The sequence below is a fragment of the Alosa alosa genome, chromosome 1, assembly GCF_017589495.1.
Source record: "Alosa alosa isolate M-15738 ecotype Scorff River chromosome 1, AALO_Geno_1.1, whole genome shotgun sequence".
In the NCBI taxonomy this organism is placed as follows: Eukaryota; Metazoa; Chordata; class Actinopteri; order Clupeiformes; family Clupeidae; genus Alosa; species Alosa alosa.
In genome coordinates, this window is record NC_063189.1 from 8,664,276 (window position 1) to 8,689,961 (window position 25,686).

Genomic DNA, 25,686 nt, shown 5'->3' on the forward strand with positions numbered 1-25,686 from the left:
GCTGCTGCCATCTAGTGGATCAAAATGACTTTTCCAGGGCCCAGTTAAAACTTGCAGGGTCAGATATCACAAGGGGTTATTTCAGTCATATTCTATTTTAGGAGCCTTGTTCCAGGCAGCCTGAGGAGTATACATGGTATACACATATTCAGAGTGACCTAAAACAATCAGAGCAGAAAGGTCATGTAATCATCATGGGTAGACTGAAAATGGACACAAGTGGTGTGCAGTCTCTCCTGTAGCCAAAAAGAACAGGTGGCAGGAAATGGGGAACTGCTGCGGAGTCCAGTCTGAAAATAACCTCATGAACAAACATGTTCTGGTGAAAGAAAAAGCGGAGAATGCTGGAGTTGTCGGAAAGAGTGATGGCACACCTCGGGCGAGTGTGGAAGAAGGGTACAAAAGCAATGCAATGCCTGGGAATGGTTCAGAGAGAACACAAGTGAAAAGGTAAACAATAACGCATTGTTTATTAACGCACAATATGTCATTTAACTGCCTGAATAATCTTTAAATAGGTCTGCATAAATTATGTTGCAAAAACACTGTCAGCTCACTATGTCCAATGTAAACAACATTTCCCACAATGCGTCTGCACCAGGAAGTGTTTGAAATCGTTAGTATTTTCTGGGATTAGTAGTAGGTGGATTAGCTGACATGCTTTCTATTTTTCACGACTGATTTTTGTGTAAATAACAGAAAATGCATTACCCCGGTAAGACGACACTTCGATTCCCCTTACAGTTGCTCTAACCAGTCAAATGCCAAGTTAGCTAGATGAATCCAACTATCTAGATAGCTAGTCTGCTATGTTTATGCTACAAAAACAGCAAGTCTGCAGCAGCAGCAGCAGCCACCGCTAAGAAACAGACAAAACACTAAATAGCCTAACGTTACCTCTCTAATTGTTACAAATGTATATTGTCAAGCCCATTTTAAAATCTGCAAAAATGTAATGTAATGTAGCTATAGTTGTGAGCTATACGGTTAATGCCCGCGTTTCTAGTTAAGTGAACATGTGCATGAGTTGGTAACGTTTTGTTTCGATGCCTGTGGTGATGACAGCGCCGTCCCTAGGAATGAGGTCCATCCGGTGCCTGTGAGGACTATGCTTGCGGTTCATCTGGATCCAGATGGTCGAAGAGATTCTGTCAAACAAGATACTCGCCTACAAGAGTCAACATTAGGCCTGCCATCTACTTCCCACTTGGACTGTCTGGCCAAAAGAGCTAAAATACAAGAGTGTAACCGGTATTATCTCTGAACAAATATCCTATTTTTGTCTGTTACTTTTGTGTGACAAGTGAAAGTACATTAATGTGTAACCTGTGAAAGAGTTTTTTTCTCTGCAGAACTACAGTCCAACTCTTTGTTTTTAACCACTGTCTAAGATTTGGGGATGACCCCAACGTGAATTGTTCATCACTGAGAGAGGGTGATGCTGTAGAGAGCTGTAAAGAGACTGCTGAACCAAATAATGAAAACCTGCTTAGACTGGCGAGAAGCATGGACAAGACTACCCCAGCACCGCTGTCAACATCTCAGGACAAAGCCGCTGAACAGATGCGCTCAGAGGAACAGGAGACGAACAAACTGAAGGTTCCCGTCAGCTCCATAATGCCAGAAGATGACAATAGGTATTCCTGAAACACAGTTGGGTGCTTGAATCTGTGTGAGAACAAACAAAGTGGTTACTCAAAGATTTAAATGTTTTTGTTGTTGTTCTTAATGTTGTTTCCTAGTGAAGAAGACCTGTACAGGGGAGAGGATGAAATTGAGAAGGAGCGAGATGCAAAAGACAACACATGTCCCAGGATTCAGGCAGAGTGTGGGTGAAGCAGTTTCATAGCTCAATGTCTCTCATAAGCTCCACATTTGTTTTAGAAGATATTTTCCTCACTCACTCTTAGTCACACTTATCTTTCTAAGTTCTTCTACATAGGACTTCAGTTTTGCCACTAGTAGATTCACTGAACCAATAGCGAATTGCCTAGGATAACAGCATGAAAAAGACTGAAACTCAAACTGTTGGTGTCTTCCTCATGAAGAGTCTGTGTTTCTTTTTGCCAGTGGTTTCCGAGGGTCAGTGCAGTGTGGAAGGCCCAGTGGAACTCCTGTCCTATAGTCAAAGGGAGTGGAGGGGAAGCACCGCCAAAAGTGTCCTTATCAGAAAGGTCAGTGCAGACAGAGGGTGTAACATCTTGGGAGGAATGAATGCAATTCATTTTTATTCAATACATTTTGTCTTTTCACAGTTTTTCTGATACCAGAAAAATGAGAAAGAAATAGCACAGACACAGGCACAGGCATTTTGTTGTCCAGTGTGTAATGATTGATTGAAATCACACAGTGATTTGACTACAAGATGTGTTGTTTGAAGGCAAAATTTGCTTTTGCTGAATGTTTTAAATGTTTTGAGAGGGTAAGAGCCTTTTGCAAGCAACATGTGTTATTGTGGCCAGAGTGCTTTTGTTTAGACCTGTGTGTTAATTGTTTTAAAAACATGTCAGAGTTGACACAAACATTAAAGGAATCAAGAAAAACTGTAATACTATGTCATGTGAAGATATTCTAGTGGTGAAACCTTGCTATGCTTTTTTCTTTTGGATCCTAGGGTTATGAGATGATATCCTATGATTTTGAGTATCTACGCAGGGTGAGGGGGGACAACTACTGTGCACTAAGGGCCACCCTCTTTCAGCTTCTCACTCAGTCCACTCAACTTCCAGCCTGTATAGCAGACCATGACTTCAGCCTGGTGTGTATCATTTGTAATGACAAGTCAAGTCAAGTTTATGTATATACTGCATTTCATACACAAAGGTCATTCAATGTGCTTTACATAAACATAAAGCAAACAGTAATAGCAAATAAAAGCATAGGGAGGGCCATACTCAAAGAATAGTTTAAAAAGTAAAGATCATAATGAAAAAGAAATCATAAAACACACAAGGAAAAATCATTGAAAAAATAAAGAATAATTCAAAAGACAAAATGAAAGACACAAGATAGAATAATTTAAAGGCAGATTCAGAATTTGTAACTTTTATGCAGTTAGCAGAAGTATAGTATAGTATAGAGTCTTTGTTGTCCTATAAGGATATTCTTTTTCTCCATGCAGGATATACACAGCCTCACACATATCACCCCCCAGTTTCCCTCCCTCCTCAACACAATACAAGCAAAAAGGTGGACAGTGCACAGACAAACATAAACACAAAGAATAGGGGGGATGGATGAGAAGGCATCTGAAAACAGTTTGGTCTTAAGTCTAGATTTACAACTGGCTACAGTTGGGGCCTTTTTGATACCATCCGAAAGTTGGTTCCAGAGCTGACAGTGTTGCTCTGCATTGAGATAGATGGGAAGACTTATATTCTGTATTTTTCTTTCATTGTACAGTGGCCTAAACAGCTTCTATCGGTAAAGGATCTGGTAGATCAGTGGAGATTCCCCTTTGGTGGTAGAAGCACCACGGGAGGCGTGGAACATCTGGAGCATTATCTACAGCTCCTCAAGAGACGGGTCAGTATATCTGTGTCTTATCAAACACTCTAGTCTCATTCCATTGTGAAGTCAAACAACTGATTTGCATAGCACGTAAGTGCTTACTATTCTTAGGCAAAACGCAACATCTTGGTATCCATCTGTAACAATTTGACTTGGATGATGATGGTGATGGGGGGTGTTAAAATTCTGATAAAAGACGCTTCTTACAGCCCGTGTCTCCCTCTCTCTCCTCAGTGGCAGGAGGCAGTGGAGGCCCGCGGGCAGAAGGACAGGGAGGCTCTATGCCAGCAGGTCTTCCAGGGTGGGGAGGAGGAGTACGGGCTGCTGGAGACTGTCAAGTTCCTCATGCTGCGGACCGCCGTGGAGCTGCACAGCGCCAGTGAGCGCGGCGAGAGCGTGCCCGAGTTCTGCTGGCTCCTGTTTGCCAGAGACTCCTCCCGCTGCCCCAGGACCCTTCTGACCAACCACCTGCTGCATGTGGGCTCCAGCGGAGGGCTAGAGCAGGTCAGAGCCCCTCTGTGTTGGACAGCGAGCTGACGGTTCTCTCCTAGGCATAAGAAACTATTAGAACGATTGGAAATACATAGAATAACATAGAACAAATGGGGATATTCATGGATGTAGAACATTGCTGTTCTGTTTCAGAACCCTGGCCAGTGACAGCTGTGCTTACTGCACTGCTGAACCATCTTGTATTAGTACAAGAGAAGAAAACTGTATGATTCATAAACATTTATAGCATTTTAATTACATGCTAACATTTCAGCAGAAAGAGAATACAATAGTCCATGCTTTTAAAGTGGGTGGTAGTAATAATGATAGAGGTCAGGGGGAGAGAAGGCATCCCTGACTGTGGACTCCTTGTGCTGAGGGCAAGAGGGCGTAATGTTAGGTTATTATGGGTCGATGTGCATGTACAAAGGTGTTGTAAAGAGTTTGAGTGGGTTGATGGAGTTAAAGACAGAGCTGAAGTCTATGAACAGGATATATGTGTAGGTGTGTGGTGATTTCAGGTGTTGCAAGCAGGGGCGTAGCAAGCGTGGGGGTTATGGATGTTATAACATGCACACTTTTGCTGAAACACGATTCTACTAGCAACAATATGTTAAACAACAATGTGGTTTCCTGTAACTATCAATGGAAACAGCATAGAAACTGCAGATAATCATAGTCTTTAAATTTACATTAAGTTGGCTATATGCAACACAATTTATTTATATATTCCATTTGCATATGTTTGGGTAGACTTCAAATGTGTTTTTGAGCTTACAGTTCTGTCATTATTCTGTGTCCTTTACATTTATTTAATAGGCATTATAGTTAGGCATATTAATAGCTCAGTGATACCTCGCAATTAGGCTGTTGTCTGTTAGGCAATTTATTGTAGCCTGCTAAACCCATGTGTACAGAACATAATTTCTGAAATGTTTTCTTAATTTATAACTTGAGATATGTCTCCATGTAGGGTAGTGTCAAGTAGTGAAGTGATAGCAGGTAGATAATGTAGGCCTACATGTCACATGAGCCACATAGATGACGGGCGCTGCTTGTTCTGTCCCTCCCAAACTGCATTAAAATGGTGTTACTTTTGGAGGTTACTTATTTGGTCATTTAGCCTTATTATCCATATTTAAAGATATTATCTTCCCTTGTTTGCACTGCAGGTGGAGATGTTTCTCCTTGGCTACTCCCTGCAGCAGACTATTCAGGTCTACCGGCTCTATAAAGCAGACACAGAGGAGTTTGTCACCTACTATCCTGATGACCACATAGAGGACTGGCCTCACCTTTGCCTACTGACGGAGGACGACAGGCACTACAATGTTCCAGTCCCTAGAGCACAGAAAGTATCTAAGCGGAACTCTGCAAGCAGGCCTGTATGGCGTGAGCCCTCAGGGACAACACCTATGCATGGACACTCCAACAACACAGGGAAGACCTACGTCTAACTTATTATACCATATATGCCCAACTCTGACAATCAAGAGTGTGGAACTAAATTATCCGATGCAAATCTTCCTTTTAGGATAGGTATGTGTATGTAAGATGCAATGATATGTTTTCGGTTTTAATTATGTGGTTGTATAAATGTATTAGTAGTATTCTGGTAGTGATGGTTTAATCATATGTTTTGTGCTGTAGTTTTAATGTTTACAATGCTCCTTTAATCCGAAACAGATTATTTTTATCCTTTTATTATCATTTTTAAATCTGTTTTTTTTTTTTTTTAATTTTTTAATTAAGTTGTACTGATAGATACAATATATTGCTGCCAGGAGCCTGGATCTCTTTCAGTGAATGAGTAACAAGAATAAATCAATTTGTTTACCTCTGAGATGAAAGTCTATTTCTTCAATTGTGCATATTTGTTGTTGTTGCTCAGTGTTTTTATGTGGGGAGTTTATGTGGGGAGTAATGTCACCTGCAGTCAGATACTCCATTCCTCACTTTTTGGTTTCACTTTTCTGTCATCGTTATTATATCGAAAAAGTAGAACTGCTTTGAAATGCCAGTGAACTTAATCATTAAGGTCACAACTTATCTGGATGCCAACACAGAGGATTGCCACATGCCCCCTAGCAGATATTCTCCCACACTGTAACCTTAACCTGATGGGTCCAGGATATGGTGTGAGAGCAGTTGTTGCGAAACTCTGTGTGTGTTAGTGTGCGTTGTAGTCCGTGTGCAGTCAACGGTGTGTTTATGAAAGGTTTGTCTTATCACTTTTATGTAGGGTTGTCCTAATATTAGTATCATAGAAACAAATTAGAATCATGAATCCATTTCTCCCTCTGTACTTTGGAGAGGCGGTAGTAACAAAAACTGTCCTGTCCTGTTAGTAGTGTCCCGAGACACCCAGCCACAGTCATTGGACAGTGTCTGAGTGTCACAGGACAGTGCTTTTGCTTGATATTGCCTCTTTTGATCCCGTGAGGGAAATTCGCATTCATCCCAATCCGGGAAACACACTCAGCACACAGTGAAGCACACTAATTCCGGCGCAGTGAGCTGCCTGCAACAACAGCGGCGCTTGGGGAGCAGTGAGGGGTTAGGTGCCTTGCTCAAGGGCACTTCTGTGCCTACTGGTCGGGGTTTGAACCGGCAACCCTCTGATTACAAGGTGGAAGTGCTAACCAGTAGGCCACAGCTGCCTCTTTTTGAGCGTTGGAAGTTAAGCCTGGGATACCTACATAAATCAAGTGATTTAGACTAGGTTGAGACTTTTGAGGTAAGACTATTATCATTTTGACAACTGAAAATTATTTTTTTATTTAATATTTGAAATGTGATATAAATTATTTGATTATTTGTCTGATCATACAAGGGGTAGCTGAGAAAATCAGTTTGATATTGAAATCCAGAATTTTCCATCAGATCTTTGTCATGATGACGAATAGGGATGATATCATTTTTATTTTGATAACACTCAAAAGTTATATTGTTCTAAGACTGACTTCATCCAAATTCCATCAGGATTGGTAGGCTACAGCTTCTTTTACTGAAGATAAGCCAAGGCCAGGGTGACTATTCTGGGAGGAAAACGGGTATAACCACTGTTGTGAATTCTTTATTTCAAACCAAAATCTAAATAGACATCAGATAGAGACAGAATAGGCTATTAGATATTATACTGCAATGCAGCTGCAGAGCACCTTTACATTCGCATTTTCAGATGTGGATTAACTGCTGTTAGTCTACTTCATTTAGTTTTCAGTCAAAATATCAGTAATTGGTGCATCAAATTTCTTGTATGCAATTCCAAGAGGCTTGAGTTGCAATGGTCTCCTGACTGTTGGACATTGTATAATGCTCCTAGTAATGGGAAGTGTGTTTCATTAAGCCTAAGAGCACTGTCCTGTGAATCACTTGTTCCATACCTTATATGATTCTGTCCCTGAGGAATCACATTTCACGCGTTAGTCATATGGGCCACTTGGAATGGAGTGTATTGGAACAGGGTGGGCTGGCAAATCACACACTCATTCACACTTCTGTAGTCCAGAACAAAAACGACTCAAAATGAATGTTGTCCCACGAATAGAACAGCTATGTAGCATTTAGATCTTGCATTTGTAATTGTTTTGTGCATTGTTTTGTGCGAGGTACCGCGCTCTGTTGAGTTCGGTATCTTTTTCTATACGCAGCTAGTGACGTCCAGAAGAGGAGTGGCTTTCCTGTGCCGACCCCCACGTGTTGTCAGGGAAGGTTGATGATTTAAGAAGAGTTAACCATGAAGCCAGCTATGGCAGAATAGCAGCAAGCCGACGGAAGCACGGCCTACGAATTATCCTCACCGACTAATCTGTCGTGAGAGTGAGAGAGATATAGAGTGAGCGAGGAACGCCTGCGCGTAATCACAGCGGCTTCAGAGCTCGATTTTATGTATATATTTTTCTCTCCACCGATGGATGAACAATGGAGAAGCCGTCAGCAGAAAATTCTGGTGACCCTCCTCTTTTCCCCTGCAGTAGATCATTGTTTTTGATGCTGTTGTTGTGTAGGAGGGCAGGGACGGACCTGATCTCGTTGGATTTCTGCTAGAAAACACCGAGAGCACTATCGCGCTGCGACTCAGTTTTTCATCTCTCAGCTTCAAGCAGCAGATGTTCGCAGTGCTGTCAGCCCGGCGAAACCATGGTGAAATTTCCGGCTCTCACACTCTACTGGCCTCTCATCCGATTCTTGGTACCACTGGCAATCACAAACATTGCCATCGACTTCGGCGAACAGGTATGGTTTTTGTTTATAACATCGTTATTAAACACGGACACTATGGATTTACTGCATTTATATTTGGTTGGGTGACCATTGCTGTTTCACGCCCAGAATAGACATAGGCTACGCATTTTATTTGGCTCGTGTAGCTTACTGCAGCAATTGCACCTTACTCAAATGTCCCAGAAGAATTAGTGACAGAGACTACATGTAAACAGCCGTCCCTTGCCTTCCCATGATGCCTGACGGCATTCCGCCGCTCTTCATCGCCTCAACACAGGGATAGAAGTCAAATTGTATGCAGGGACCTCCAAAATGGGCAGAAATGCGGTTGGCCCTCCGGTGCATCACAAACAACATACATGAGGTGATCACCTGGGTGGACGTCAGCAGCTGGTCATACAGTGCACCTGCTAACATGTGTCAAGTTGTATTCAGGGGGGGAACAATGCGAGGCAACATTTTTGAGCGAGGTGATTGTGCAGTTTTGGATGGGCTGATTTTTTTGTAGCCATGCATGTAGTAACCTCGCTGTGAACTGTCCTTGTTGTCGTTGTCAGACAATGATTTAGGGCCGAAATGCAAGCTGTCATGTGTCCTGTTGTTATTTGGTGTGGAATAAATAAAACCAAGGGTCACATTATTTACCTGACACAATGACAGATATTGCCAAGATTTTACAGATTAAGGTAACATACGTTTTGTGCACTTTCATGATTGCACAAACAACATTCAGGCCAAAGTATTTATTTATTAACATGTCTGAGATCACTGGGCTACATTTCAGGTCTTTGAAAGTATGTTTTCCTTGGGGGCTTTAAGCTTTGAGCTTTCTTGTTGAATATTATAGTCTCTCTCTGTGATAGTATCCCCTCTATTATTTGTCTGGTTATTTTTTCCCCCTCTGTATATAATGTTCACCCAAGGTACTTTCAAAATGCTGCAAGTTGGAGACATGAAATGGGATCAACTATTTGGGCACACAATCCACACATATTACCTATTCTTGATTTTTAAGTAAGGGAACCTGGCATTACAATTCCTAAAATGAGCTCAACACCCACAGTCATCTGAAATGCAACCTGCCAATCAGCCTAAAATAGTCACATGACTCACCATAATAATTTCATGAGCATTTAAGCCACTGGAAATGTAGGTTATGATAAATTGGCTGAACAACATAAGTCTAAAAATTAGGATTTATTTTGAGGATGGGTTTGGGACTTTTTTTCCATCAGTGATTATGGAAAGAAACCAGTCTGGTTTCAGCATGTCTCTTGCAGAAGCAAATAAATAGCCTATTGAGGTGACTTCCTCCGGTACATGTGGTGTCATTCATACCACAAGGAGAAGAGTGAGCAGAGAACTCGGCAAAACGAGGTCACGAGTTTCCTCCAACAGCCGCCTTGTATCTGCTCTACACATTGTCGTAAGACACTAGAGATTAACTGGCTTGTTTCCCAGTCTGGCTACATTGGGTGCCTAGAATGGTGTTAATGCACAGCAGCTGAGAGCTAAGCTAACTTTAAGATCACCACTTTATATGACCTCCCTCTGCTTGACATTGGTATTGAATCTGGCATTGTTAGTGTTGCTAACTACTGGCCTGTGATTTGGCCGGTGGCAACGACTGGTCCTTATTTGTGTGTGTGTGTGTGTGGTGTGTGTGTGTGTGTGTGTGTGTGTGTTGCGTGTGAGTGTGCGCGTACGCGTGAGTGTGTCATACGTGTGTGTGCATGCATAAGTGCATATCCCTAATAGAAACAGAAGTTCCATGACACAGTTGTCATGCGGTGTGTTGGGATATTGATACCTAGATGTGCTGTACCTAGATCTGTGAGATTTCTGCTGACTGGTGCAGTGACGGCCCAAAACAGATCCTGACACAGTGCCTGAGATTCCCCGTCAGCTGTTGAGAGTTACTGTTTTCACCCGCACCATCAACTCAATATACACCTTGTGCACCTGACATCTTAGAAGCACTTTCAGCATTATCAGGAGAGTTTGTAGAGATGAAAGTAAATGACCCTTAACCAAAGCCACCCATGAATAGCATTTCCTGATTAGGGGTGGGACACAATATTGACAAAGCAATATATTGTGTGACTTCTTTTTGTTGTATGTATATTGTCGATATGTTGCCACCAACTATTGATTTTAACTTTCATTGAAATGTAAACACAGAAATATTATATTCATACATACATTAGCATAAACACTGAAATGAGTCTTGGAACACTGAAATATACATTTAAGAAAGAGAGGTTCTTTTTTATATATAGAGAGAGATTTTCAAGAGTCACTAAGCTAAAATTCAATGCACTTTGTACACTGTTCCAAATCTGTTGTGAATTGTAGTGAATAAAAACATAATTCCAGGTTTTGCCATTTATTCATTAACACAGATATTGTGATGTATTGAAGATTAATCTTTTGCAAGGTATTGAGTTTTGCAGAATCGCTGAACTGTGATATTATCGTTATCGTGGGCAAATTTTCAGTATCGATTTGTGAGTTACTCTGTGATTCCCAACCCTATTCCTTATGTCTTTTCATTCAGCCACTGCTAGCAATATCGCACAGAAAAACTGCTCATGGCCCACTATGCAAAAATATGCAAGAAATTCTAAACATGAATATAACTCTTGGAAGCAAACAGGCTAAAAGAATGATAAATATACAGTAGGCATTGTTTTGTACTAGAATGACAAATACCGTAAAAACTGGATTAAAAGCCCCTATTAGACCCTGACCTCTTTAACTGGCCTGGTCTGGCTACAGGTTTGGACAAAGGATGGCAGGTCTCAATTAAAAGCATAGTCTGGTTTTTATTTAATTTTTTTGGTTGTATAGAATAAAACCACTTGAAACTCACCAGATTGCCCACTTGAGCCAATCTATGCTGCTTAGACTATACACACAAAAGTTAGAGTAGACCGCCCTGCTTAAAACACACATTCTCCACTGATGAAAGGCAGGCAGTATTAACCAGAGTTCCTAAATGTCTAAACGTCTGTCAGTATGGACAAGCTATCGTTAGATTAGTTAAATTCTCCGCAATTCAGTTCATATGACTGATACCATGCGCACCAAAGTAGGCTACGGTCAAATTCTTTCAGATTTACCAGCAAAGAGAGATTTATCAAATCTGTAAAGTGATAGTGGTGACTTCCTGCCTTTGGTGGCCTTGAAGTCCGAATATGTGTCTACTCCTCGATTATTCATACCGTAATCAATTTGATAGTATTGAGCAAAAGTTTAGCAAGGCCTGGCCCATGGAAAAGAACTCCTTCCTTTTTCTCTCTTTCTCAACCCACTAGTATTGCATGGACTTCCCTAATTGCAATTGCCCTTAATTGTAATTTCCTGTGGAAGTATACGTCATCTGCAGTAATATTATGCAGCTCTGAAGCACATGACCATAGCCATGCCAGAGGCCTTTGCTGTACTGTGCTGTGTCGTGCTGTGCTGTGAAAGAGCCTTTTGGAGGCGATCCAGTGTCTGCACATACATACATACATACATACATTTGGCCACAAGAAAGAGCAGCACTCTTTAGAATGCATCTGTAAGTGAGGGAGAGCCTGGTAATTGGAGACCACTGTTAGAGACACTACCATTGAGATTAGAAGTTTGTGAAGCAAGGGATGTCATGAAAGACATGTATTGTCAAACGAAAGACAGGTAGGTCATAAACAACAAAGCCCCCATTGTTACAGGACAGTTGGATTCTTTCAAGGGCACGATGAGGATTTTGTTTAGATGTACATACAAAGTAGGAGATTAACCAAAAAAGTCCATTCTGAATGTCATTCTAAAATATGCTTAAGCTAATTTTATTCTAAATTCTCTTTGCCACAAAGAAAGACATTTAATACTCAGAGAACTCACTTTAAATCAACCTGGGCTATGTTTCCAATTATCTTCATTATGTTCAATTTTGTTTCATTACTTCATCACCATGACCTTGTGTTTGCCCTGAAGAGAATCTTTGTACACTGGAGGTTCACACCTGTCTAGCTCCTGCAGAGAGGTTGCAGGCTTTGCTTCACCCCTAGAAACATTGTTGAGCAACAACAACCACTGCCAGTGCACTGATCCCTGAGTGAATATGTGTCTTTGCAGGCTCTAAACAGAGGCATCGCAGCGGTCAAGGAAGATGCCGTGGAGATGTTGGCCAGCTATGGCCTGGCTTACTCGCTGATGAAGTTCTTTACGGGCCCCATGAGCGACTTCAAGAACGTGGGGCTGGTGTTCGTCAACAGCAAACGCGACCGGACCAAGGCAGTCCTGTGCATGGTCGCCGCTGGGACTATAGCCATTATTTTCCACACCCTCATAGGTAAGGTTGGCTTTGCTCATCGTTTTCCCCACTGTGCCATTCCTCCTCCATGTTGCCCCACCTGCAACAACTCTCTCCCTGGGGCAGCGGTCCGTGCTGTGGCCGTAGTCAGACTGCCAGCTTCCGTGCACGTTGTTTTGGAAGTGAAACCACATGGGGCCTGGGTTTTGGTTTATGCTTCTCCAAACAGCAGCTACTCAGAGGAAGGGTGGTGAGTGGTGTTATAATTGGAAGGGAAGGGTTTTCCCCCCTCTCAGCTGCATTTGGTGTGGTCAGGACAGCCCCAGGAATCAGACCAGATGTGCTCAGCATCTGTATTTCCCCCTCTCCGCTCACTGGAACCAGTGCTGGAGTAATGGTGCAGTATGCACTGTGCACAGCACGCTCAAAAGCCCATTTTGTTTGCTTTGAGAATTTCCCCGCTGAATTTCCCCGCTTTGTCATCCTGAATAGTTGAAGGGCACTCAGGAATAAAGTCTTCTTCCACAAAATGACCGTACGTAGGCGCTTTTATGCACACTGTGTAATTACCCAGGCAGTACGCTTAGGTTCTTAATCACTCTGCCCACCCAGAACCCTTTCCGTTTATGCGCTCATTACTATCACCCGTTTACATAATTACAGAACTCTGGGAGGTTCTTTTCTCTTGCAGCTGAGAATAACTTGAATAATCTCTCAACATTTTTAAAAAATTACCAGGCTTAAAAATAATATGTGTCTTGGCTAAAAGCAAGGGTCTGTTTGGTGGACTTGGAGCCTACGCTGCCTTAATTTGGTCTTTGGTGCAGGCCGTTGTCCTGACTCACTGTTGGCAGTAAAGGTAATGTTAATACTGGAGCAGATGGGCTCCCCTGCACCTCCAGCCAGCAGAGTGGTCAGTGTATGATGTCATGACAGAATGATTAGAACATTAAGAGCATGTTTTAATAACATTTAATGTGACTGATGGAACAAAGAATGTTTGTGATCGAAGACTGGATGCATATACCCTGTGATTTAAGAGCACACTCATAACTGTCATATTATTTTTGTTGTTTGTCTGTCAGTTGATAGACGTAACCTTATAACCTTCTGTTGCCCTCTGCCCTTTAGCCTACACTGATCTGGGATATTATATAATCAACAAACTCCACCATGTGGATGACTCTGTGGGCAATAAGACCAGGAAGGCCTTCCTCTACCTGGCAGCTTTCCCACTACTGGATGCAATGGTCTGTATGTCTCTGCATGCCTTGTATGGATTTACTTAGATCTTGTATGTTGACAGGACCCTATATTCATATTACAGCTGTTCTCTGACTGGACTTAATCTTCACGGGCAGTAGCATTTGAATTGCATGCCACCTATAGCTCCATAATGCCATGGTTTTAAAATGTCTTCCAAATGGTCATAGCACAAATCGGTTGTTGTTTCAGGCCTGGACACATGCAGGTATACTATTGAAGCACAAACACAGTCTGCTGGTGGGATGTGCCTCTATCTCTGATGTCATTGCTCAGGTAAGAACCATACCTCATTTCCATAGAGAAAGTCGGTACACCAGTTGGACTGGGCCCACATCATTAACAGCTTTTCAATAGATTTGTGAAGATAAACTGTTGTAAAGTCAGCCGTGCTAATGAGCTTGGCTTTATCACCACTTTGAATTAATAAGCTTTTGCTGAAGGGAAATGGGGGAAGCACTACTCGTGTTTTCCTCTGTTGCAATAAATACTGTTCCAATTTGGGTCATCTCATCCATCTCCCTCTGAGTGTGTGTACAGACGTCTACTGCTCTACTAGTCTCTCCCCCCCTGCCTTTTAAACTCACACACAGGCTTTCACTCAGCACTCTTCCTTCCTTCCTCCCTGTGTTTTTTTCTCAAACACACACACACAGACACGTGCATGTTGACTAACTATGTTTTCCTTCACCCTCCCTACAGATTGTGTTTGTGGCCATCTTGCTTCACAGCCATCTTGAATGCCTGGAGCCCCTGTTGATCCCCATCCTGTCCCTATACATGGGAGCGCTGGTGCGCTTCGCCGTCGTGGGCCTGGGTTACTACAGAAACATCCACGACAGCATCCCCGACTCCAGCGGGCCAGAAGTGGGGGTAGGTGACCCTGAGGAGACCCAGTGGCCAGGGGCCAGATCCCTGTAGGGCTAAAGGGCTGCAGCAGTGCCACATCTAATAATGATGAAGGTGCACTTCTGAAGAGGGCATCTCTTGGCCATGTTGTTGAATAACAGAAAGGAATGCTGTGTATTATTAATGCTGGGAAAGTTCTCAAGAAAAACATTCACAGTAATCCTGTCCCATATTTTTCTTGCCAACCCCTATACTACAAGCTAGGTGTTCTTTTTCTGTTAGTCTTTTTTTATTTGCATTGTTTTTTCCTGGCTTGTTTCCCTTGCTTTCTTATATTGTTATGCCTCTTTCTCTCTCTCTCCCTCCTTCTCTCCCCCATGCTGACTCACTGTCCTGTGTCCAGGGAGATGCCACCATTAAAAAGATGCTGAGTTTCTGGTGGCCCCTGGCCCTCATCCTGGCCACACAGCGCATCAGCAGGCCCATCGTCAATCTGTTTGTGTCCCGCGACCTCAAAGGGAGCTCGGCCGCCACAGAGGTCAGCTTTTCACACACACACACACACACACACACACACACACACACACACACACACACACACACACACACACTTTCTCTCTGTGTCTTTCTCTCTCACACGCACACAAACACATACACATACACATACACATGCATCCTCTTTCTCTCTTTCACACGCACACCCACCCACACACACACACACACACACACACACACACACACACACACACACACACACACACACACATTCTCTCTCTCTCTTTCTCTCTCACACATACACAAACACATACACACATACATCCTCTTTCTCTTTTTCACACACACACACACACACACACACACACACACACACACACACACACACACACACACAAACAACCACACTCACATAAACCACACTTGTTGCCACAGGCAGCAATATATGTTTGAGGTGTATTAGTAGCAGCAGCTACAGTACTAGTAGTAGTAATAGCAGCAATATTATTGCAATGTTGAAAAAGAGCTACAGTAGTATTAGTATTAGTGCTAAAACCCATCAGAAGCATTTGAGTGGCCTGACATTTACAACTTATGAATTAGTGTGAATACACAGTGCTTCTGCTAAGTGCTCTTAGCGGTATAGTAACCTGGAGCTAGTTGTTCAACCACCTGGAATTCAGCCATAGACATTGACAAATGTATGCTGATATGTTGACATCTTAAGCTTGATTTATTCTGAATTGGCATATAAAATGAAGTAAAGGCAGTTGTGAATACTGAATAGAATTTGTAAAGCCATTATGTGAACTTATTAGACTTGAATTAGAAATTCATTAGATTAATGAAGTGTTGATATAGCCATGCACCCCACTGGAGCACGATGGCAGGTGTAGATCTGCAGTAGCCTGCAGTCAGAATTTGCCAAGTGAATTTACATAAAAAACTAATTCCCAGGCTTGTATCATCACATTACTGAATAGAATTTCATCATTTTGAAGCTCAGAAAATTGCAGATGTAGTTAGATGAGCCATCACGGTTTAGTCAGCAGAGCAGTTGGCTGCCAGGGATGAGGTTGCTGTAAAAGTCCACACCCCCGATGCTATCTCAAATATGTAAACAGAGACATTGTTGTGTCCTTGACCGCTCCTTGGTTTGTTTGGAGAAAAGGCCCTACTCACATATTTATGAAGAGGTTTCATTCTGTTCCCTACTGCTTAGACAAAATACTTGTAATCTTGGTCAATATTAGTTCACAGAGACACAAAATAAAACAGATTCACAATCACAGATGTATTCACTGGTTTGTTTTGATGAGGTTTGAATGTCCCCAGTAGTGCACTTCAGGTAATCCCTCTGTCGCCCGCTCTTCCCTGACTGGCTGTGCCTCACATATGACATGACGAAAGCCCTGGGCCGTAGCACCAAGGTGGCCAGAGTTGTCAGAAACACAGCACTTCTCAATACATTCAGCACTCCTCCCCTCCTGTCCCCACATTCATTTCACCCTATCTGATCCCTTTGAGATCAGTGTGAGCTAAGGCTGTTCTTGACTCTTGTGATGTGTGTTTTGTTTTCAGGCAGTGGCTGTTTTGACGGCGACATACCCGGTTGGTCATATGCCGTATGGATGGCTGACAGAGCTGCGAGCAGTGTACCCAGCTTTCGACAAGGTAGCCAAGTTCATCTATTCACATTATTATTGTGTGCTCTGTTCCATTCCATATCAGATATGCATGGATTGAAGATAGCTGCTCAAATTGGTTCCTGTAAGGGAAACACAGTACACTACAGGCTTACTTTGAATGCAGGATCAACATGCAACCCCCTCAACCTCCCTGCCCCCAACCTGTTTTCCTGATGTTGGAACTGCTTGTGCTTTGAGTCTGCTCTGTGGCCTATAGTGATGTTTATGGGTAAACACAAGCTTAGCTCAACAGAGACAGACCTGCAGCGGGAGCTTCAGGGACTGTAATTTGAAGAAATGCAGTGTGTGCTTAACTGTTGGTGAGTCACTGCTTACCATATAGACAGAAGATACACTGGCAGACAGGGGGTCCCCAACAGTACAACCACTTTGCCCCCAACAATATCTGCATTTTTATGTGAAATTAAATGTAAGATTGTGACTTTATTTATTTATATGTTCCTTCTCTTCTTTTTGCCTTAGAACAATCCCAGCAACAAGCTCATGAACACCGGCACCACAATCACCAAGTCTGACATCAAGAAATTCACGTTTGTTTGCCTGGCGTTGTCAGTCACGGTATGACCATCCCTACCATCCTTGCTCACTGTCTGAGCAGACCCATCAGTCTGCACACGTTATTGGCCACTTGGTTTTCCTAAAGTGCCAAGAGGTGTGGAATTCCTAGAGGTATTCTTGTTTCCATCAGCAAGGTTTGCCACTGACGCCGCATGTTTTTATGGCTGTTTTTGGCAGAGGTATGTGGGTGGCGACTGTTGTTGGCCGCCATTGTGCTGATGTTGATCTGATTGTCAGCCTGTCTCCATCTGTCAGTTGCAATGAATTAGTAATAAGCAATAAAACCCTCATTAGCAGCACGGATCGAGCCATGGCTTCTGTGGAGGCAAAGGGCAAATTGTCTCAGAGATGATTGGCTGAGGGTGGCATGAAGAGAGTGCAGAGGATCCCTTGGCTTGCTGCATTAAGCACTTCTGCAGTGGATCTAAATGATTCATTGGTGTACTTTGCTTCGGTGGTAATCGAGCTCACCATCAGCTGTCCTAGAAAAGAAGGGGTTAGAGATGTGGTCTCTAACCCTGAGTATAAACCCATGTTCCAGATGGTCTTCACACACAAGGCACGTTTTGTTTTTGCTTTTATGGTGGCATTAAATCTTGGTGTGGTTCTCTTACATCATCTGATTAACTTTTTTTAAGAAGCCTGTTTGACCTAGTTTTCACATGTTATTGTACATTTTATAGCAACACCAAAGAGTTTTTTTGTACCTTAAAATAATGTTTTCAAAATTGTTTCAGTGGTTCATCAACTCGTAACAGGGTGAACGGGACTTCTGCATTCGCTTCGCGACCCTCTATTGGCTATAACCGCACTATGCAAGTTTGCCAGATCGGGTAGGGGATCTGTAGTTCGATGGAATGAGACATAAGAAACTACAAGTTTGACTTGCTTCTGATGTTGCAATACATCAAACTTTCATAAAATCATGCAACATACTCTACCTTGTCTGTGGACATTGTTATTTCCAAAGCCGGTGCTGGATAAACAAATAGCATGCGTGCAACAGAGGAAAAGTGCTTTGGTGTTGCTTTAATGTTTTATGTTTTTTGTATACTTTTTGTAAGTGACATTCTGGTGGAAGTGGTCTTCCATTGTCCACATACAGAGAGTGTCATGGGTGTTGCTGGTCATTATTAAGTTCAGTTGTTTTAGCGGTTAAAAACATAGCTACAGATGTTTCCTGACAACATCTGCAGACACATGTACATTTATAATCAGACAGGGAATATTTTCTCCTTCTCTCTCTCTTTCTCGCTGTTTTTTTTTTTTTTTTTTGTGTATTTGTGTGTGTTTGAAAAGTGAAGCTCCCAAACGAAGCATAATGACTTAACAGGGTTACACTGAGTGGTCACTACTTTCTTCCAGATGTAGCGCAGACTTACTGTAAACAAGCGTGCAAAAGGTACCACTGGCAAGGCATGACCTGATCACTTCACTCAGTTACTCATGCAACTGTGTGTGTCTGTGTGTGTGTGTGTGTGTGTGTGTGTGTGTGTTTACTGTATATATCTGGATTTTATGTAAACTTTGTTTTTTTTTTTTGTTTGTCCAGCTTTGCTTCCTGGTGTTCTGGACCCCACATATCTCTGAAAAGATTCTGGTGGACATCATTGGGGTGGACCATGCCTTCGCTGAGCTTTGTGTGGCTCCGTTGCGGATCTTCTCCTTCTTCCCATTACCAGGTATGGTCTTCACCATATACATGGTTTTTTTAATGACAAATGAGTAACAGGCTACGCAACTATTGGCAAACTTTTATATACCCTCCTTCTAGCAATTAGTTAGCAGTTAGCTCACATCATGTTTGCTTATCAAATACTCACCAGAAATTAACATTGCATGACACTCCTCTGCGATTTGACATGTTATTTGGGTTTTGGTCAATATTTATTTTAACCAATTAAAGCAAACATCCTGACTTACATCCTCATATGCACATCTCATTTCCAAAAAATTGCCTACAGACACAGACACAAGTTACTCTCCTTAAAGTGAAGGGCACCTAATTAGACTTACACCCCACTAATACAATGTACATACTATACAATACAAGGTACATACTATGTCTGTGGATCAGTACTTCACTTTTTTAATCACTTCACTTTAATTTTCACTTTTTGAATGTCCATTTAAGGCTTAGAACGTAGACTACTCTGGGAATAAAGATGTATATTTTATCTAAAAACTATTTTACCTTTTTTAGAATGGAAATGATGAATCCATAGGAACCGGAATAAATAAGCAGAGTCAGAATTGGAAAAACAATTCCCTACCCTAGTTAGACTTAAGACGTTGCCCATCATTCAAATTAGGGCCCAATGTGTTAACTCAGACATGCACAGACAGTTTCCACAAAAAAGTTCTTATCACCACAGATGTCAACAGACATACAGTTGACACACAGATAAAAAGGCACATGTTTATACATGCTCTCTGACTCTGGTAGTAGCCTACATCAGTTATTTTGTTGTCATGCTGTGTCTGTTGCATTATAGTGGTTGTAGTGTCCTCCTGGGACTTTACTTTGTTGTCAGTCACACACAGCTACTGCCACAAAAAGTAACAACAATAAGCCTGATTCAGGGTTTGTAGTTACATAAGGTCGGGGTCAGAGGCAGAGCATTGGCTGCATTGGAGAGAATCCTCCCATAGGGAAAGACAACAGGGACTGTGTGTGGTGAGGCTCCAGATGGGACCCCCCAGTGTCTAAAGAGGCTCTCATGCGCATAGCGAGAGACACACAGAGAGAGAAATTACAGAAAGACTTTCCAGAAAGCAAAAGCTCTCCTGTCATCTCTTATTCACTTGAAAATGTGTGGTGAGAAATGAGAAAAAGCTTTTACCAAATTGGAAGAATTTTGTAACATTCTCCCCTGTAGTAGCTTCATGTTCCTCTACAGTGGCTGGAGCCATTGGTTAGGAACTAAAAATGTGTGTGCTACACCAGTGAGAGATAATCTGAAATGACCTCCCTGATATTGAAGTGAATAAACTGCCAGTGAGCAGTGACCTGATTCCTGTCTCACTCTCTCTTTTCTGTCTTCCCACAGTGACCATCCGTGCCCACTTGACTGGCTGGCTCATGACCCTGAAGAAGACCTTTGTCCTTGCGCCCAGCTCCGTACTGCGCATCATCGTCCTTATCACCAGCCTCATCGTGCTCCCTTACATGGGGTGAGTGCATAGGACTTTCTATGTGGTCTTGTACATGGGGGGAGTGTGTACTCTTCCAGGCTTATTGGGCTCCTTTACTTAGGATGAGTGCATACTACTACAGGTTTATTGGGCTCCTTCACGTAGGATGAGTGCATACTATTACAGGTTTATTGGGCTCCTTTACTTAGGATTAGTGCATACTACTACAGGTTTATTGGGGTCCTTTACTTAGGATGAGTGCATACTACTACAGGTTTATTGGGCTCCTTCACGTAGGATGAGTGCATACTATTACAGGTTTATTGGGCTCCTTTACTTAGGATTAGTGCATACTACTACAGGTTTATTGGGGTCCTTTACTTAGGATGAGTGCATACTACTACAGGTTTATGGCGCCCCCCTGTGTGGGATGAGTGTGTGTACTCAGCGCTCCCTTTCTTGGGATGAGTGCGTACTACTTCAAAATTATAGCACTTGCTTACATGGGGTAAATGCTTACTACTCCAGCCTTGTAGTGCTCCTGTACATAGAATGAGTACATACTTCATTAGCCTTGTAGACCTCTATTTTATGGGATGCATCTCAGATTGTGATTTCATAATCTGAATTTTCATCATGTGTTGTGCAGAAATACCTTATGAAATCTTGCAGGAAGAATACTAAGCACCTATACAGGCTTGTCCTTGACGCTCTGTAGTCGCTGTTTTATTTTGGCCTCACAAAGAAAATTGGAGTATAAATTGGAGCTTGTTACATCCTTAGATTATATTATGACGGTTAATAATAACACATGAAGCTCTGATTGGATATTATTTGGACTATGTATTTTATGTAGTAGCAAATAAGTCACAACTCAGTGTTTATACTCTTTATCTATATTGTCTTTCTGGGTGACTTGATGTGTTCTATTTCATAGTGAACACTCACACTGTCTCTCTCTGTCTCTCTCTCTCTCTCTCCCTCTGTGTGTGTGTGTGTGTGTGTGTGTGTGTGTGTGTATGTGTGACAGGGTTCATGGGGCAACTCTGGGCGTGGGTTCTCTCTTGGCTGGGTTCCTGGGTGAGTCTACTATGGTGGCCATTGCTGCCTGTTACGTCTATCGAAAACAGGTGAGTATTTTAACAGCATCTCAGCTACTACTGTGTTATGACTATTACAAAACAATATTACACATTTTACACCTTACCCATAAAGCACTGATTTTAACAATCTATCTATTCAAATCTATTTTAAAGCTACCCAACCTCTGATAACAGGAGTAATGGGAAATGATAAATCAGTCGAGTGCCTAGCACACTCTATATGTTTTTGAAAATGAACACGGCTCTCTTTCAGCAGTTGTACACCATACTGAATGTGCGGCAGCAATACACATAGTGAGGTTTAATATGTATTCTTCCTTTTGATCTTTGCTCTCAGAAGAAAAAGAAAGATTCTAAGGGAGAGGTAGTCATCGAAGGAGAAGACTCTGCCCCCATGAACGAGGTGCGCCGCACTGGCCGAATGGATGACATTGTGGAGTTGAGGGAGGAAGAGGAAGATGAGGAAGAGGAGTGAGGCGCGGTCCTTCTGAGGACGCATGCACAGGGGCTGCCAGGACTCTCCTTGCAACCCTTGCTGAGGCAGGTTTATTCCACTGGCTGCAGCCTGGCTCCCCCTGCTGGGCAGAGTCAGTGTGGTCGCCCCCCCTTCCTATGTACAGTGCAACCTAGAGGAACCTTTGAGTATCTGCAGCAATCACGTGGAAGAAAATTACTTTTCTGCCTGGACATATCCTCATAATAATATTATTAATCAAACACTCACACACAGACACACACATACGCAAAAGTACATATTCACGTCTTCCCGCTGTTCCCTGGTAGCCACCAGGGCAGTGGATAGTGAAGATATTAACTCGTACCAAAGCAATGTTGTGTATTAATTAACTAGTTTCTTTTTGCTGACATTTTATGTGCTGCCGTCCTTAACATTCACGAACCCCCGAAAGAGGAAGAAGATGGTTATAATCGACTAAAATTTTATCTGCTTGGAATATTTTTTTCTCTTTCTCTCTTTCTTTCTCTCTCTCTCGCTCTATCACTCTTCAGACCACATCTCCGAATGTACCGTGGAATTGATCGACAATGAGGTCCCAGTTCTGTAACCTCTGAATTTTTACTTTGCTGTACAAAAAGGACAAGGTTTTCGGCTTTTATTATGAGAAGAAATGTGTACAAAACAAGAAAAATTACAAAATATTTATCTGCAGATTTCTACAGGATTTAAATATAAGTTAGTGGGGAAATCGGATTGATTCTATTGTGAGTGAGGAGTTGGTGAGTTTGGGCCATTTAGATAACTTATTTTTTTATTATACTACAATGTACTAGATGTATACAATGTTATATACAATTTTGTATGAGCGTGTCAAAAGCTAAACTGTGGGGTGAGAGGGTTAACTTAAACTGGACCACAAGTATTTTATTTATCTTCTTTTTTATTAAATTTGGGCACTTTTGTTTGTTTGTTTGTTTGTTTGTTTGTTTTATCTCAGGATGTACAGTGCAGTAAACCAGTGATGCAGAAAGTACAGTGAAGTCCACTTTCAGACCTACCTTTCTGTTCCAAACCTGTATTACAAGTTTTCTCCATTGACAACAATGCACAACATATTTAAGGTGTCTTATGCCTCTGTATGTTTTCTATAGACTGTAATGAGTAGTGAGGTCTGGCCAAGTTTGTGGGGAGGTATGGCTTTGTATTTTAAAACCCCTGCTGAAGACAGAGCGGGTATCGTACATAGAAAAAAACAGATTCTTGTCATCATTGTCTTCGGTATGATGAAGAAAGGGACAGCTTTATTCTTCAGTGATTAAAGAGTGGTTATGTGATTTGAAACCCGACTGTTATCGTACTTTTTATTCCCACCAACTGCCTGGTTAATATTTCCAAATGCACATCATATCAGCCTGTTACCATGACTTCTCATGGAAAGGCGATTTGAGACTTTGGTGCCAGATCTTCACAACTTTCTGAAATGATCGCTGACAGATGGGGTTTAAAAGAAAAATAATAATCCTTTGGTCCCAAAGGATCACTGATCCTCTAGATATAACTGATAATGTTCAGCCATCATCTAGCTGATTACTGTATTTCCAATCAAAATTAGTGTTAATGGCATTCCTTTGTCTATTACTGACAAAACATGTTCTTTATACTTGATAATTGTTTTTCTCTTTATGGTTACATTATTCCATGTACCATATCATTAGCCATGTTTACATGGACATTTTTTTTTGTTATTCCGATTAAACTATAGGCTACTGACTGAAGAAAATTTGTGCCGTCTGTTTACATGGGGTACGTTCTATTCCAATCAGGTGCTCTCAAGTGCTTTAGAATCTTTGATCGGAATAGCCGTTGTTGCCTAATCTTCCTTGAGAAGATACAGCAGTCAATCCGAATGACCATATACATGGCTGTTCATTCGAAATAGGAATGGACTACACCACCTCTTTCATTCTGATTAAAATTCTGATCGGATCGGGAATTTCCATTCCGATTGAGGTGTATATATTTTTATTCTGATTGAGACGTTTTTCCGTTTCTGTTTCAGAATAGAAGTGTCCATGTAAACGTGGCTAATAATAACTGACTGTTTGCCAGATTACATAGGTTTAGGTGTTGTGGCCAGTCGATAACAGTAGCTACTCATTTTGTGGGTGATAGCAGTAATTACACATTTTGGCACTGATTATTTAGTATTTTATCAAGCCTATATTTACTTGATGCATTCTTTACTCCTGTTTTTATTTCAATTATAATAAATTGGCAACATATCAACCAGAGTTCATTTTAAAGAGTGTGTCATTATAAGCAATTCCTAATTGTTTTTCCACACTGTGTTCTTTTTTGTTCTTTAACATTTATGAACCACACTAGGCCTATTTTAATTTGGAATGTCTAAAAATTGTAAATGAAGTATACAACCCTACAGCTCCACAAAATTAATAATAACATTGATAGACTTTTTTGGGCGTCCTTATCTTTCTTATCTATCGTTTGTCTATATGTGTTACAACAATTCAACATTAAATCAATTTACCTTAAATATAATAAGTCATAAAAGTACAATGTAAGGCAAATGTTTCCCATGCCCCATGCCAGAAGAGAGAATATGTACAAGCTAATATGACTATTTAATTAATAATTAATTCATTATCCAGGTCAGATCCATAGTCCATGTCTTTCTATATATTTTGTCTTATATGCATTGGTCTTGATACATTATCCTGGTAATGAGCAGTATTGTTGAGTTAAATTTGTGCGTACACATATACACATGCATGCATGCACACACACACACACTGTGCACATGTCTATGTGGTATAATTCAAAAACACATCCTACTGCTTGTGGATTTACATTTCTGTTCTGGCCTGCCAGGAGGTGCTGATCTCAGCAGCGTATAAGCGGTGCAAATATAGCCTGCTGCCAAACCTCCTGCAGCCAGACCCGTCCAGCACTGCTGCTCTCTCCCACACTGACCTTTCCCCCACAGCTCCACATCCCTTGCAGCAGCAGAGGGAGCTGTACACTCTAACCCTTCATTAGCATGTGCCTCCACCGCAGCATGGGTAGTGGAGAGTAAAGGGTTGCATTGCTAACATTGATAAATCAATGTGATTACCATGTAGTCATGTGTGTGTTTGTAGGTGTGCCAAAGTGCTCCCAAGCTGTCAGTTTAGCTTTATGAAATTCTAGCAAGCAGTTACGTAAATATTTCTTCCGGGTACGATGAAACCCAAAAAGACAGTTTCTATTTTGTGAGGCCTGCTGGTGTACATTTCATACACGACTATTTTTAACCTGGCTATCAGCCATAGCAATAGTTCTATGTGCACCCAGAAAAGGCCATGATAACCCCCCCACCACCACACCCCTAACTGCAACATGCTTCCCCTGACCCTTCCTAAAGTGCCTCATGCAGGCTGAGACCTGGGTATGTGTGGTGTAGTGCATTCACACAGGCTCATATTTCCAACATGGTCCCAGCGTCTGGCTTCCCCTTGTACCCACTTGGCCTGCGGACAAACGCTCGAATTGTACCACCTCAGGGAAAACCACCCCTGCTCACGCTCCTGC

General features: G+C 41.9%; 2 protein-coding genes across 4 annotated transcripts; both read left to right on the forward strand.

The window, feature by feature from the left end:
- Nucleotides 1-108: 108 nt before the first annotated feature.
- On the forward strand, nucleotides 109-5,845 carry otulinb (OTU deubiquitinase with linear linkage specificity b). Of its 2 annotated transcripts, none has more exons than XM_048250099.1 (9): nucleotides 109-450; nucleotides 1,066-1,251; nucleotides 1,392-1,637; nucleotides 1,743-1,828; nucleotides 2,071-2,174; nucleotides 2,615-2,758; nucleotides 3,403-3,525; nucleotides 3,745-4,014; nucleotides 5,175-5,845. In XM_048250099.1, exons 1-9 carry the CDS (start codon nucleotides 266-268, stop codon nucleotides 5,457-5,459), a joined length of 1,629 nt encoding a protein of 542 aa, XP_048106056.1. In that variant the 5' UTR covers nucleotides 109-265; the 3' UTR covers nucleotides 5,460-5,845. The 2 variants fall into 2 exon arrangements, with proteins under 2 accessions (XP_048106056.1, XP_048106064.1); XM_048250107.1 differs by lacking the exon at nucleotides 109-450 and adding an exon at nucleotides 597-715.
- Nucleotides 5,846-7,705: 1,860 nt separating this feature from the next.
- On the forward strand, nucleotides 7,706-24,389 carry ankhb (ANKH inorganic pyrophosphate transport regulator b). Of its 2 annotated transcripts, none has more exons than XM_048258034.1 (12): nucleotides 7,706-8,241; nucleotides 12,352-12,568; nucleotides 13,661-13,779; nucleotides 13,985-14,068; nucleotides 14,495-14,665; nucleotides 15,045-15,179; nucleotides 16,718-16,810; nucleotides 17,308-17,403; nucleotides 18,956-19,085; nucleotides 20,454-20,577; nucleotides 21,569-21,668; nucleotides 21,982-24,389. In XM_048258034.1, the coding sequence occupies exons 1-12, from the start codon at nucleotides 8,146-8,148 to the stop codon at nucleotides 22,114-22,116; spliced, it is 1,500 nt and encodes a 499-aa protein (XP_048113991.1). In that variant the 5' UTR covers nucleotides 7,706-8,145; the 3' UTR covers nucleotides 22,117-24,389. The 2 variants fall into 2 exon arrangements, with proteins under 2 accessions (XP_048113991.1, XP_048113982.1); XM_048258025.1 differs by having other exon boundaries at nucleotides 7,709-8,241; nucleotides 21,979-24,389.
- Nucleotides 24,390-25,686: the final 1,297 nt, after the last annotated feature.

Bases quoted from the DNA above. Each gene is read 5' to 3' on its own strand.
- otulinb (XM_048250099.1), top strand. From the start codon at position 266: ATGGGGAACTGCTGCGGAGTCCAGTCTGAAAATAACCTCATGAACAAA. The intron at 1,252-1,391 runs GTATTATCTCTG...CCACTGTCTAAG, and splicing joins AAAATACAAGAGTGTAACCG to ATTTGGGGATGACCCCAACG. The intron at 4,015-5,174 runs GTCAGAGCCCCT...TTTGCACTGCAG, and splicing joins CCAGCGGAGGGCTAGAGCAG to GTGGAGATGTTTCTCCTTGG.
- ankhb (XM_048258025.1), top strand. From the start codon at position 8,146: ATGGTGAAATTTCCGGCTCTCACACTCTACTGGCCTCTCATCCGATTC. The intron at 12,569-13,660 runs GTAAGGTTGGCT...TCTGCCCTTTAG, and splicing joins TATTTTCCACACCCTCATAG to CCTACACTGATCTGGGATAT. The intron at 14,069-14,494 runs GTAAGAACCATA...CCCTCCCTACAG, and splicing joins TCTCTGATGTCATTGCTCAG to ATTGTGTTTGTGGCCATCTT.